The 13,829-nt window shown below is 43.3% G+C and overlaps 1 protein-coding gene across 1 annotated transcript in view; it reads left to right on the top strand.

Moving 5' to 3' along the window:
- The window catches only part of ncanb (neurocan b), an 89,592-nt gene that overhangs the window by 42,192 nt on the left and 33,571 nt on the right, over positions 1-13,829 (top strand). Inside the window, exon 10 of the mRNA XM_030049711.1 lies at positions 567-683. Within this exon, the coding sequence (XP_029905571.1) occupies positions 567-683 (117 nt within the window). The remainder of the gene's footprint in view (positions 1-566; positions 684-13,829) is intronic.

Genomic DNA, 13,829 nt, shown 5'->3' with positions numbered 1-13,829 from the left:
AGCCTGGCGAAGTAAAATGTGTTTATTACCTTCTCTGCAACGCAGTAATGTGCCATAAAAATAGGTGCCCGCCAGTGTGCCTGCCTGGGCAATGATCAGCTAATTTATGAGGCCCTTGGCTCATCAGCAGGACCTGGGCTGCGAGTGAGAGGCAGGGGAACGGCAGGAGGGAGTCGCCACATTGTCCTTCGCCTGCCGAGCATCAGTCATGATAAACAGGGTTGCGACAGACGCAACAACAGCCAATCCGTCACCTTTTGGAAAGTCACACAGAGACAGCGACAGGTGGGGCGTCAGACCTCCTCATACTGTCTGCAGACTCTTCCTCTGTTTCTGTCAGAGACTGGAACAGCGGCGGGGAAGATGGGCTTGGTGAGGAGCGGGATGTAATGAGAGGGGAATAATGCTGGTTCTCCGCCTGTCATAGTTTGTCAACATTTGAGGCACTTTCCCACCACATATAATGGTCCTCTTTGGAAAATAAAGTATAAATACACTTTTTTACACCCACTCATCCTGTCAGATAACCCTCCCTGCTCTCACTCTCTCTCTTCGTCTCTTTCCAGTTGAGAATAACCCATGCCAGACCAACCCCTGTCTCCACGGAGGGAGCTGCCTGCAGGAGGGTGACGGCTACAGCTGCTACTGCCCTCAAGGCTTCTCTGGAGAGAGCTGTGAGATTGGTGAGTCACTACCAGGTCAAAGTTGAACAAGGAGACCTGAAGGGCCAGCAGCTGCACACAGACACTATGACACTGTGGCATAAGGAGAAGAGAGAGAGGCATATGTTTGGATAACATTTTCCAGATGCTCCGTACAATAAAATCTGCAGGAAAGGAACAGCAAACATTTCTCTATTGTTTCCTTAGTTTTTGCGGCGCTGTGGATCCAATTTTATTGTACTCAGAACCAGAAGGACCTCACCTCACCAGTCGGGTCCTGTAGTTTTGCTGTGGGCAGGATCAAGCTCCCCGGCTGTGAAAGAGAACAGAGAATATACATAGTATACTGTAAACCAGCCAGTTGTGACAGAGACTAGTGAAATTGTGTGCTGTTCAGCTGTGTGAGTGTGTGTGTGTGTGTGTGTGTGTGTGTGTGTGTGTGTGTGCGCGCACGCGTGTGTGTGTTTCACACATCTTCCCACTCAGCTGTGTGATGGGAGAATGTGTCAGTCAGAAATGAGCTGTGCAGTGCTGTAGGTCTGTGTGTGTGTGTGTGTGTGTGTGTGTGCGTGTGTGTGTGTGTGTGTGTGTGCGTGTGTGTTTGTGTGTGTGTGTGTGTGTGTGTGTGTGTGTGTGTGTGTGTGTGTGTGTGTGTGTGTGTGTGTGTGTGTGTGTGTGTGTGTGAGTGTGTGTGTGAGGATGTGTGACACACAAGGACACGTGGGCCACAGAGGAGTTATGAGCTCAGTGAGGGGTGGGACAGCTGATTAAAGGGTTAGAGCAGTGGCACATGGTGCTGTGGATGGGAAAAACAGGGAAATAAAGAAAAGAGAACAGAGAGGAGCAGAACTCTGAAGACCTGGTGTTAAAAGAAAAATATCAAAGTGAATTTGTTGCTTTGAATGAGACCTGTGGAAAACAAATTCAGCAACACAAAGCTCAGACAGTGGCTTTAACACATTGAGGTTCTTACAAAGAGATTGCAGACAGCACAGAGTCAGACATCTGATTGATTCTGCGTCCTGGCTAAAGCCACTTTTGTTTGAACCAGAGCAAATATAGGGTTCGATTATATAGTTACAGTGTCATGCAGAGGCCAATTCTGAGTTCCTTAGCCTGAACTTGCCTTTTTGGCTTTGACACACAGTTTTCATTTCCTGTCTTGACTTTGCTTTTCTCTCTTTTTCCCACACCACATTCTGAGCATCAGCATGAGTGAGTTTTCTGTATTAAGAGACTTGGTGTAAATCTGAGATCATGCCTGTGAGTCTTGTTAAATATTTTCTGTTTTATCTCAGTGTGAAGTCACCTTAACTTCTTGAACCCTGCCAAACCCATCAGCTGGTTTTGTCATTACAAATGCATGCTGCACAGTCCAGCCTTGTTCAAACCCACAGAACCTTTTTTAAGTCCGCCACAGTAGTGTGTAGTACACGTTTTATACAGTGAGCCATTTGGGCGCCCTCAGAACAGTATTTTATATTTTAGTGGCGATTTCATGGATTCCAGAGACCCCAAAAATGTCCTGCTGCATTCCAGGGAAATGTGTATAAAATAATGCACATGACATGTAGGTATTTTCTGCTTGATGTAATGGAGCAGTCATAAAACAATAGCATCTTGGATTTGAATATTTTACTCAATATAAAAGTGATGTAGGTCCCATGAAGCGCTGCAACCAGCAGATACAGAAAATCTATTTGACAATATCATATAATATGGAAAAAATCGATAAACTCTAAACAAAGCTTATTTTTTTACAGCATGTGACATTTGTGCTCCCATTTCTCAACACAGTGAATTAGAAATGTTGGCCCTATATCTGCATTTCATAGTCATGTTTACCAAACCAACAGGGGTTTCACAGATCATTACTTATGGAAAGCGGTCATAGATCAGGGGTCAAGGGTCAAGAGAGGCATACTGTCTTGGGTCTAATTATCAATAATCTTTACCACTTAAACCCAAAAATACATATTATGCAACATTTTGTGTGTGTGTGTGTGGGTGTGTGTGGGTGTGTGGTTGTGTGTGTGCATCTGTGTGCGCTAAACATATTGGAAATCAGTCAGTATTCTACAGTCAATAATGCAGGACAAATGCATGTTAACCTCATGAATTACACATGGATTGTAATTATTGGCTGGAGCATATTTGGTTTGGGTGAATTTGTGTGAGTCACATAAAGATTTAAGTGTTTTAGAAGCAGGTGGGATGAATGAGAAGATTTCCGTGGAGGAAAAGCACATTATGTGTTTGTTCTCTGCAAGCATTGTGCTTTTCTTTCCTTCAGCTTTCTGCCTTGAAGAGTGTTTAATTGGCCTCCCCTGTGATACTCAAGTGCTTTAAAGTAGATTATGCCTCTGACCAGCTGCATATCAGTTGTTTGTGATATTAATTACTGCCAAAGGCAAAGAGGTTCATTGCATATAACAGAAAACCCTTGACCACACGTAGGCCAACTTAACACGTAGGCTTCATTGCTAGTATATAAGAACGGGAGAGGGGGAAGGTAAGAAAAGAAATAAAAATTTGTTTCATTTTCTGTTTTACACCATTCCCTTAGTTTCCCAATTTACATCTGCCTGTCTCATTTAACTAAATCTCTCATTTGTGTTTGACTGTCCTCAATGCTTGGCCAATTTTCTGTAGACAACATTTCCCCTTATTCAATGCTGAAGGAATTTACTATAATAAATGATCCATTAGCACTACATGGGCATAGCCAGTGCATCCCCATTGTTGTCAGAGAGGCACATAAACCTCATTATCCTGCAATGCTTTGCACTCCATATGTAATGATTATTTAGGCAAACTAGGGAGTGGCACCACAGCTGCAACACACCTTAGAGGCAGTCCCCGGGATCGGGCTTATAGCTGCAGTTATTTGGAGTAAGCGTTTACAAGACTTGCATTATAGATGGCCTGTGTTTCTACAGAGGGTTTTTAACATTTATGAGGGTTGGAGAAACAAAGGGAGTCAGAGAAACTGGTGTGGACATCTCAATGAAAGCACTCAAGCTCCACTGGACAACAAGAAAGTCCTCTCATCTCTATTCCACGGTGTTTCAGTTGTGTGTGATTGGTTCTGAGCTGACAGTAAAGACAGTGACAGTTATGACTTCAAATACTCTAATATTTAATATTTTTAGTTATTTAGATGCAGAAACCTACACACAGAGCAATGGGCACAGCAGTCTTGAGTGATTCATTTGTTTTAAAGGTTAAGGCACATTCTTGTTTTCCATTTATATTGTGTCTCTGACGTTTTCCCTTACGGATTCTAAAAGTGAAATCTCATCTCCTTTGACAGCAACTGCCATTTCTGCTCAGTTCAAATGTGGTTTGTTTTGGGAAAAACATATTAGCCTGTCTCGGTCTATCTCTGAACACAGGTCAACAAATCACTGTGATCCTAAATGGATCCGGAGTCAGAGAGGAGAATTATTTCTGGTCCACTGGCTGTTTGTTCTTCAAAAATGCCTCAATCAGCCCATTGGTCAGTCAATCAGGAGAACGAAAGAGACCCGACAGGTAGACTTTAATGCAAACCCCGCAATACATAGCAATTCATATCTGCTCTGTTTTTAGCCATCAGAGAGACACAGATATATACATTTAATGCCCGCTTTATTCAATGCAATTTCCTTGTACTGGGTACAGTGGGTGCTGCAAACATTCCTTAGAGATTCTGGTCCATGTCGACATGATAGCATCATGCATTTGTTGCAGATTTACCGGCTGCAAGGTCATGCTGTAAATATCCTGTTCCTTCCTGCTATTGGACTGAGATCTGGTGAACATGTAGGCTGGTGGAGTAGACTGAATTCACTGTCATGTTCTTGGAGCCAGTTTGAGAAAAACAGGAACCTAAGGCTAGACTGGGCACAGGCTCAACTGAACTGAACTGGATTTCTGCTGCAAAATGCTGATGGTAGGGTCAGTAATTGCCATAAGCCAAATCAATCTATGAATCCATTCTGCCTTGTGTCAATGGTTCAGGCTGCTGATGGTGGTGTATTAGTGTAGGAAATGTTTCCTTGGCACACATTAGACATCAACAGAGCACTATTTAAATGCCACAGTCCACCTGTGTATTGCTGCTGACCATGTGCATTTCTGTGTGACCCGTCTTCTAATGGTAAGCTGGTTCCATGAACATGACAATGAGTTCATTCTCCTCCAGTGCTGTCACCTATGGAACAATAGAGCATCTTTGGGACATGCTGGAATGGGAGACTCACAGCACGACAGTTCATCCAACAAATCTGCAGAAACTGTATGATGCTATCATATCAACATGGACCATGTCCAAGATTGGACATTATCCAAATTCCGTCACCATCAGAACCTTTTATCCTCACCTTAGCAGGGTGTTCAGTACTAGTGACCAATTTTAAACAATAATATCCTAAGGAGTAGAAGTTAAATGACAACTTTATGTTTTCACTGCTATTTACTGTCTTGTAGCTGTGGTGGTGGTCATACAGTGCTTCACTGAGCCTTCAGGGTTTTAAGATAGGTGGGTCCACATTTTCTATGAAAAACATGATTTTGTTCTGTCTGAACAGTCTGCTGGCTAGGGTTCACATTTACAACAAATATATTGTAGAGTCAAACTAACTTTGGGAACGCATATTTCTGTTGCAGTAATGCTTCATTCTCTGGAGGTAACACTATTGTTACACATTGCTGTGAAGGCTCTGCTTAAACTGCAGCTTCAGTGGAAGCCATTCAGCTGGACAAGTCCCCACAGCAAGTGGGTGGTTGACTCAGAGAAGGCCATGTAAATTGGAATTATTTTGCATGTTTGGATGCAAGTTTCCTCAAACAAACTTCTTTCACAGCTCCATCCAGATTTGGCTGGCTCCTCCTGTCATTACAGGTACAAATCAGAAATGTTGCCAAATTGCAGCAGGTGCATTCATTTTAGGTAGCAACTGGTTTTTTCTGTCTATCTGAAGAGGAGTGGTGATGTCAGGGTAATAAATGATACGTTGGTATTTTCAGTTACTGTAATTTTTAATTACATGGTATAATGTATTACTACCCAACCCTATAACCTGCACCTTGTTGAAGTCATCCCATGAAGAATTCAGCCTTTTCTGGTATTACAGAAAGTGACCACTGAGTGTAACTGCAGGTATGTGTTTTCATGGCAGAATCAAAAAGCCACTGCAGACCACACCTTTTGGAATTCAAATGCAGTCTGTGTTGTTGGGTCAAGGAGGTAAGCAGTCCTCTTAAAAAGAGGAAATTACTCAGACCAGGCTGTTCTCTCTATCTTTTGATCGCTTTCCCTCTTCCTCTTCAACTATTTTTCTCACAGCCTGTTGCAGATCCTGTTCTCCCATTTTCTCTGCCTTTTGCATGATAAATTAGACAAGATAACAGCACCCGAGCCGCCTCAGAGTGGCACAGCAGTCTGACACAATGGCCATCTCTCCTCTCTGTTTACATTCTTCCATGTTGTCCTCATCCCATAACAGCATTCTTCTTCTTTTTCTTCTCTCTCCTTTGTACATGTAGCAAAATTTCTCCTGCCACACACACATAAGTACACATAACTCCTCAAACACATAAGTCAGAAACAACAGCCAGAGAGCAGCTGGGCAGAACACACCACACACACACACACACACACACACACACACACACACACACACACACACACACACACACACACACACACACACACATACACACACACAGTCCCTACACTATCTAACAAACTAACATTCCAAAAGATTCACAGGTGGTTTGAAGAACTCCCAGGTCAATTTCAGAAAAATAAATTGAATGGCAATTTTTTTCGATCTCAGTGCAGAGCAATGTCCTCAAGAGTTTTTTTTCCTACTTGACAGGAAACATTCCTGTACACCCATGTATATGTATATGTGTGTATATATGCCCAGCCATGATGATTAGATCTGAGTTTTCTCTCCCTCTACCTTCCTCTGTCTCTTTTCTTCCTCTTTCGTCCCACTGTGCTCCGTTCCTCCACTGTAGTTATCGTCAGATATGATTCTCTTTTCCCTCGTTTCATTTCTTTTCTCCACATCTTAATATCTTCTGCCCTTTTGCCTCTTATTTACCCCCCAACCATGTTTTCTGTCCTCGCTCTGTCTTGTATCTGCCTGTCATTTTTCTTTCCTCTGTTTTTTCACTCTCTCTCTCTACCTCCCTGAATGTCTTCTTCGTCTTGCCCCTCCAGCATGTTGTTCTTTGGCAGAAGGGCTGTATGGAAATTGGTCCGCAGTGCAGAGATGGGGGCGCAAACAAGCCTGTAGTCCCCCAGCGCTTCTCCCCAATAACACATTTCATTTCCTGCCAGGCTTCCTCACCCCCTAACATCGCCCCCCTCTCTCTCACTTCCGTCTCCCCCTCCTTTGCGTTGCATTTTCCTGTCAAAGGCCAATGCAATCATTCATACAGTAATGCCTCCGAACTCATGCATAAAATGAAACATATTCAAGCTCATGCTCACAAGCTCACTTACCTGCATACTTGAATTGACAAATATGCTCACACAGATGTGCACAAAAAAATATTCTTTCTCACTTTGTCTTGAACACTATTTCTCTCCCCTTTTTACACACATCCAGCCTCACACACTCACGCACACACACACACACAGGTATGACCTATGACCCCATCATATAGAAAACTAATGTGCACCCCAGACTCTGCGAAGTCCTAATGCATATCTCATGTTTAAAAAGGCCGAGTGAAATGCCCCTGCTGGCTTTCTGTATTAACTAATGCATCCAATGGGACCTTTTCCTCTGACATCAGCTCATACGATTGAGCCTGAAAGATTAATGAGGTTGAGGCTATTAATATCAATGGCCCCTAACCCACCTTACCACTGTGGCTATGCATCTGAGCAATGAGGTCAAAGAGGATGGGACAAACGGGAAGGACAGGGACTCAATAAGGGCTTGATTGTGGCTGCGGTGAGTAGCTGAGATAGATACATGCAGGCCATTCAGGTATTCACAAGGCACAGCTAGCTCACGAGTATTGTTCAGTCTCTCTTCTGCATGAAAGCAAGGGGTGACAAACAAAGCTGTAACCACAACAGAGGTGGTAAACATGGGAGAGCTACGATGCTGAGGAAGCAGAAGAGACTCATTAGAGAAATCTCATAGAGAAAGAGTGTGATATCCCCTTAGATTGGTGCACAAGATAAATGGAAAACAAGTATGAATCCTTTCATCAATCATTCAGTGCTCAATCCATCGGTCAGAACTGGTGAGTTCATTGCTCTGAGTATTGTTATTACAGTGACCATGACTTCCCCTTACGATTGGTGCAAATGCCCCTGGGTATTATTGCTGTTTGTTTTTTGTTTGTTTATTTATTTATGTATGTATGTATGTATGTATGTATGTGTAATGTGCTTGTTGGTGGCACTGTAGTGGGCCAGTCAGGTTTACATTCAAAATGCTATACACTAGTGTCAAAATCCATGGTTCCCCTAATTTCATCCAAAACAAACCAGCAGTGGGTCAGTAATAGAACCTGCCGGACAGACAGACAGATGCAGGGACAGAGTCGAATCCATAATCCACTCCCGACCTTAAATCATGAGGGACAAAAACAGACAGAGAGTACGAGCAGCAGCAAGATTTTCAGTGAGTTCCATGGGAATATAGAGAAGGAACGGTAGAAGGTTGTGGAGAGTTGGCAGAGCCGGTGCTGCCACACTGTTCCCCTCAGGACGTCCCATTCAGTCCTTCATAATGATGAAATGGATCAATGAGTTTGGAGCAGGCCCCAGATTCTGGTGGTTGAGTCAATGTGGTGTGGAGTTTTATGTTGTCTTGACTGTTTTTCTGCTACTGCTACTTGTTTTACTCCAGCACCGACTCAGTTAAACCATTTCAGTGCGGCTAAAGTTCACATATATGAAGTTGGAGGTGACAGACTGGGAATATGTGCCTCTCTGGTGATTGATGACCAGTGCTTTGTCACCGTTTGTGGGCAGCTGAGGAGCTCTTAAAGGGCTGTGATTGGCTGGATCCACTTGTCTGCCCATGCCTCATTAAGTCACCTATACACTGTTGGCTTCCTCCATCAGAAATCAGATTGGCTGCAGCACTGACCAATCAACGCCAAAACCACTAGTGCTCCCAAAGCTCTGAACTGAAGTCAAACTGCTCAGTCTGCAGCTCTCTCTCTCTGACACACACACACACACACGCGCACACACACACAAAAAGATAAAGACATTACTCAGACAAGGTGAGAGATGGGAAGATGGCATAATTTCCCAATTTCCAATCAGCATGGACACACAAACTGTTAAGGACAATGAGAAACAAAGGACATACTCTCTGCAGAGAGGAATAAGAATGAGCTGCAGGGCTCCTCATGTGTGTATATGTGTGCGTGCACGCGTGTGTGTCTGTGTGTGTGTCTGTGTGTGTGTGTGTGTGTGTGTGTGCCACTGCATAATACGCTGTATGTCTTCACTATGGTATAAACAGTCCTGCAGATTAATGAGCTCCTGGCCAAGTTGCGAGCACTCACCTAAGTCTCTCTCTCCTGCTGTCTCTCCCTCCCTCTCTCTCTCTCTCTCTCTCTCTCTCCCTCTCTCACACACACACACACACACACAGTTTCAAGTTTCACACTCTTGCCACCTTAGCTTGCTCCAACTTTATGGCTCTTCTTTGCTGTTTACAGTTCAACTCAAGTGTTGAGTTTGGTGGATGAATATACATGTGTGTGACTGTGATATGAGTATGAATTTACCTCAGTGTGTGTGTGTGTGTGTGTGTGTGTGTGTGGTGTGTTGCACCATTTGGATGGAGGCTATGACTATCTGTATACACTAGGTTACAGTCAGAGGAGGAAAGGAAGAATATTAAGGCTGGCCACGTAGAAGGTTTGACAAATTGATTTCCCATGAAGACTAAGACCTGGGTTTTACATGAGGGGGTATCGGCTGTTTAGACTCACCAGCACTCACAACTACACGCAGACACCCCTGCAGGCAAGGCTACAAACTACTTAATAGTCCAATAGTCTTGGCAAAAAGATGCATACAGATATTATACACTGGCATGCAATACAAATGTACCTAAACACAAACTGAAACACACATACTGTAGAGTTGTGTGTCCTGTGTGTATTACACAGTTACAATACACACAGGAACACACACAAACACACACACACACACACACACACACACACATAATGTGTTGCTCTGATGGTGTGAGGGAAATTTTCTTATTTCCATGGTGTCATGCCAGAGAGGGAGAAACAGAGTGAGAAGATGAAGAGGTGATGAAGAGGGAGAGGGAGGAAGAAGTCGAAATAGAGGAAAGAAGAAAGTGTCCGTGTTTGACCAGGTTCAACCCGGTGTGTGGTTGACTGTTAAAATGAAACTGACTAAAAAAAAGCAATAAATAAATGTTCCTTACAATTTATTTGGAGCACATGGCGTTGGTTCACCAGCCATTTCTTTACAGAAATAGATTTAAGGATTCAACATCAGAGCTCGCTCCACTCAGAAAAATCTCCTTACATAATTTCACTGTCAGTGATTAATTGATTTTGACAGGCCGAAGGAAAAAATAGATAATTTCACTCTACTATTTCCTCTTTAAGTATGTCAGGAATAGCGACAGGAGGCAGAGAATAGCCTGTCGTTCACCCCTCTAGGGAACTGCTCTACTTTAAGAGTAGAGTTATGAAATTTTCTTAAGGGTGTGCTTGCATAGAAGTAAAGACAAATAGAGAAGGAAACAAGGAAGGAAGTAAAGAGGGTCGAAATGAAGATTGGAGGCTGGAAGAAACAGTCGAGGGAAGGCAAGGTAGGGAGAGAGAAAATAATGAAGATGGAAGGGAGTAAGAGAGCAAGCAATAAAGAAAGAAAATTAGAGGATATGATGGAAGGAATGAAAGAAGACATGAAAAGGATGAAGGAAGGAAAGACAGAAGTGAGGAAGAAACAAAGGGAGATGGAAAAGAACAAAAAAGGTCTTTGGGATAGAAGGAAGGAAGGAAGGACGGAAGGAAGGAAGGAAGGAAGGAGGAACCAAGAGAAGCAAGAAATGAATGAAGACAGATCAAAGACTGAAAGAGTGAGGAGAGGAAGTGAGGAAGGAGAAGGGAAATGATGACATGAGTGATCCTCTTTGAGAGGGAGATGTGTAGCTCTTGTAAGCGGAGGTGATGTGTGCTAATGATCGCACCCTGGGTGTCTTGGGCAGATAAAGCTGTCAGGGAACAGGCCAAAACCCTCATGGCCCAGAGGGACACGGCTGCTGTTAACACCAGGCACCCTACAGGGACACCTGTAAAACCTCCTGACTCAAAGGAAATTAGCCCGGTAAGACCCACAGGGTGAAGGAGGATAAACTAGCCATTTAGAGATTTCCGGAGGGAGGGAAGGAGAGAAAATAGAAGGTGAAGGTGAGACATGGAAGTGACTAATGAAAAGGGAGGATGCAAATGTGGGAACGAAGGAATGAAGGGAAAGAGAAGGCAAATGAAGATGGAGGAAGGTAAGGGGTAAAAATGAAGACAAGAAACAGGATAATAATTCGTATAATAATTTGTGTTGTACAGGAAGAAAGACTGAGGCAACAAACATGTAAAAGAAGGAAAGGACATGTCACTGCACCGTGGAGGAGTCCCAGCTGGTGCCTAACATTAACATCATGTTGTTACCTTTAGCTCGGGCTTGGCTTTGCGCTGGGTTACATGCAGCTGCTGGACAGACTCCCAGTGCTTTGAGAGCGATAACAAGCACAACATTGGATTGCACATTGCCTAAAAAAGCACCTGCATTATGTAAAGTGTGTTTTGTTATGCAGTCGAATCTCTGTCCTGTCAAAGTTCAAATGGCACAGGTATAGTTGTTTGTAGTGGGATTTTCTACAACATTTTAGTAGCACCAAAGTTTGACACCAGTACAAATTAGGAATGCTTTAGCTGTGATTTTATCTCCTTCCTTCTTTCATTTGTTCCTTGGGTAGATTTAGTATTCCCATCACTATGACTTGCTGGAAAGGTGAACAAGAAAGCACAGCCAACTTATAATTCTTAAAGTCTGTATCAAAAAGAAACACTGTCGAATTGCTAATATAACAAATCTGTCCAGTTTTATTATTAGCAGAGATGTTTTGTGGCTAAAAAAAAAAAACACGTTTGATGAAAATAGCCTGAACGTTTACCTCTGATGATGGGGTGTGACTGTTATGAAGTCACTGTTATGTTGTGTTAGCTTAACATAAAGACTTGAAGTCTATGGAAGTCATCAGCTTCACTCCATCAACATGAAAAAATAAACCTTACACCAGTTCTGAATCTGTCTTATTTACAATGTATCATGTATTTGAAATCCATGTCTTGTTTAAGGAGAAGTTAGATGACGGATCTTGCTATATCTTGACCTGTGCATGGATCGCTGCATTAGGTGGAAGGATACATGTGTTCAGCAATTATATACTATGTAACTTCTCCTAAAACGTACAGAGGTGAAAATGCTATCAAACATCTTATCTCAGTCTTGATATGTTGGAAAAAGGGCTTTTTGTCCAAAACGTTGGGTTCCTTTAATGATAAATACCATATGAGGAGATCACAGCATAGGGAAGGGAATGTAAAGCAAATAAACAACAAGTGGTTTCTATGCTGGTGCTCCTGTAGCCTGTTTAGTATTGCCTGTCATTCTAAAATTCACCATATCCCCAGCTTTCCTGTACTAGAATCTGCAGAAGGATGGAAATGGAGAATGAGGCTGTTTTATATTGATGGTACTGTGGCAGGCTTGCTTGGCTTTTCCTGTCTCTGGCTTCCTTTCCCTGGCCACTGGCCCCCCTCCCACACAAAATATAAACAGACAGCAAAAATGGAGCCAGCAAATACACACACACACACACTCACATATACATGCACACACACAGTCAGTGAGCAGAGTCAGGCTGTCAGAGCTGAGGGCTAGCGGAGCGATGTGAGATGTTGTGACACTTTTCCTCATTACATTTTCCCTGGCTGTTATGAATGTTGCACCAGCCCTGTCAGCCACGGCGAAGACCTGTCTCCAAATGTAGACACACACATTCACACACATACAGTGCCATGCACATTCACATACAGTGTACGCAGTGCGACACATGAATTAAGATTAATCTGTTTTTTTCTTTTCCCCTTGCTTTTATATTTCATGTAGCGGTGTGAGTTTCGAAATGTGTACAAGAGTGCTTTTAGGCTCTATTTGCTTTAGACACATGAGAAAATGCGGTAAACCCCGTCGAGTTGGATCACTGCCTGTATGCGGCTCTCAGTTTATCGTCTGGGCTCCAAGCTGTTAATGCGGCTGGGGTCAGTGGTGAGGTAACACATCCCTCTTTCTCCAAAAGCCTTTGCCAAGTAAAAGGGACACAGTATTGTTACAGGCAGTGTTACAGGCAGGTGTGTCAGGTGCACGAGTGTTTGTTTAGTATTTTCCACACAGATCTGCCGTTGTACTGAGGTCTCTTTTTCTGCCTGTTTGATGACCACACCTGCCTCTGATGACAACCAGCCCTGTGGAAGCCCCCTCCTCTCCAAAGTCGGGGGCTTGCTCCATAGCTCACTCACACACACACACACACACCCGTCCGGCTAGTACTTTGTTTTGGTAAAAATTTGCTCTGTACGTTAATCAAGTTTGTTTTTTTTCCTACGTTATATTGCTTGGTCAGCTTCAACTCTATGACAAACTTGTAACAAAAGAAACAAGCCTTTTTCTTTCTTGATGTCTTGTTCGGGAACGTTGCATCGAATCGTTCCGCAAGTACAACATTTCTCAGCTGCCACTAACAAGGGCTAGGCAACAGATTACTCCATATCCAAATGAGATATTATATTTAACACTGCAAACCATTAACTGTAGGCGAGAAACAAACTTGGTGTTCTCTATTTTCAACAGAAACCCAATAAAGGTCTTGTCTCAGGACACTGGGTCCACTGGTGGGTTGGTCAGTGCTGCACTCAGATCCCTGGAGGACAGCACAGATCCCGTTACTGTGGCTGTGCTGACATGTCGTCTGTCTGTTCTCTCTTCGATCTGCCTGTCAATCACTGATGGCCTTGAAAACCAACCTCACCCAAACCTAGCTGACAGCTCAGGACACGTCTACACACGTACACGCAACACTTGCTCTC

Source organism: Myripristis murdjan, chromosome 4, assembly GCF_902150065.1.
Source record: "Myripristis murdjan chromosome 4, fMyrMur1.1, whole genome shotgun sequence".
In the NCBI taxonomy this organism is placed as follows: domain Eukaryota; kingdom Metazoa; phylum Chordata; class Actinopteri; order Holocentriformes; family Holocentridae; genus Myripristis; species Myripristis murdjan.
The sequence above is the reverse complement of the archived record's forward strand: the minus strand, read 5'-3'. Positions and strand labels throughout refer to the sequence as shown.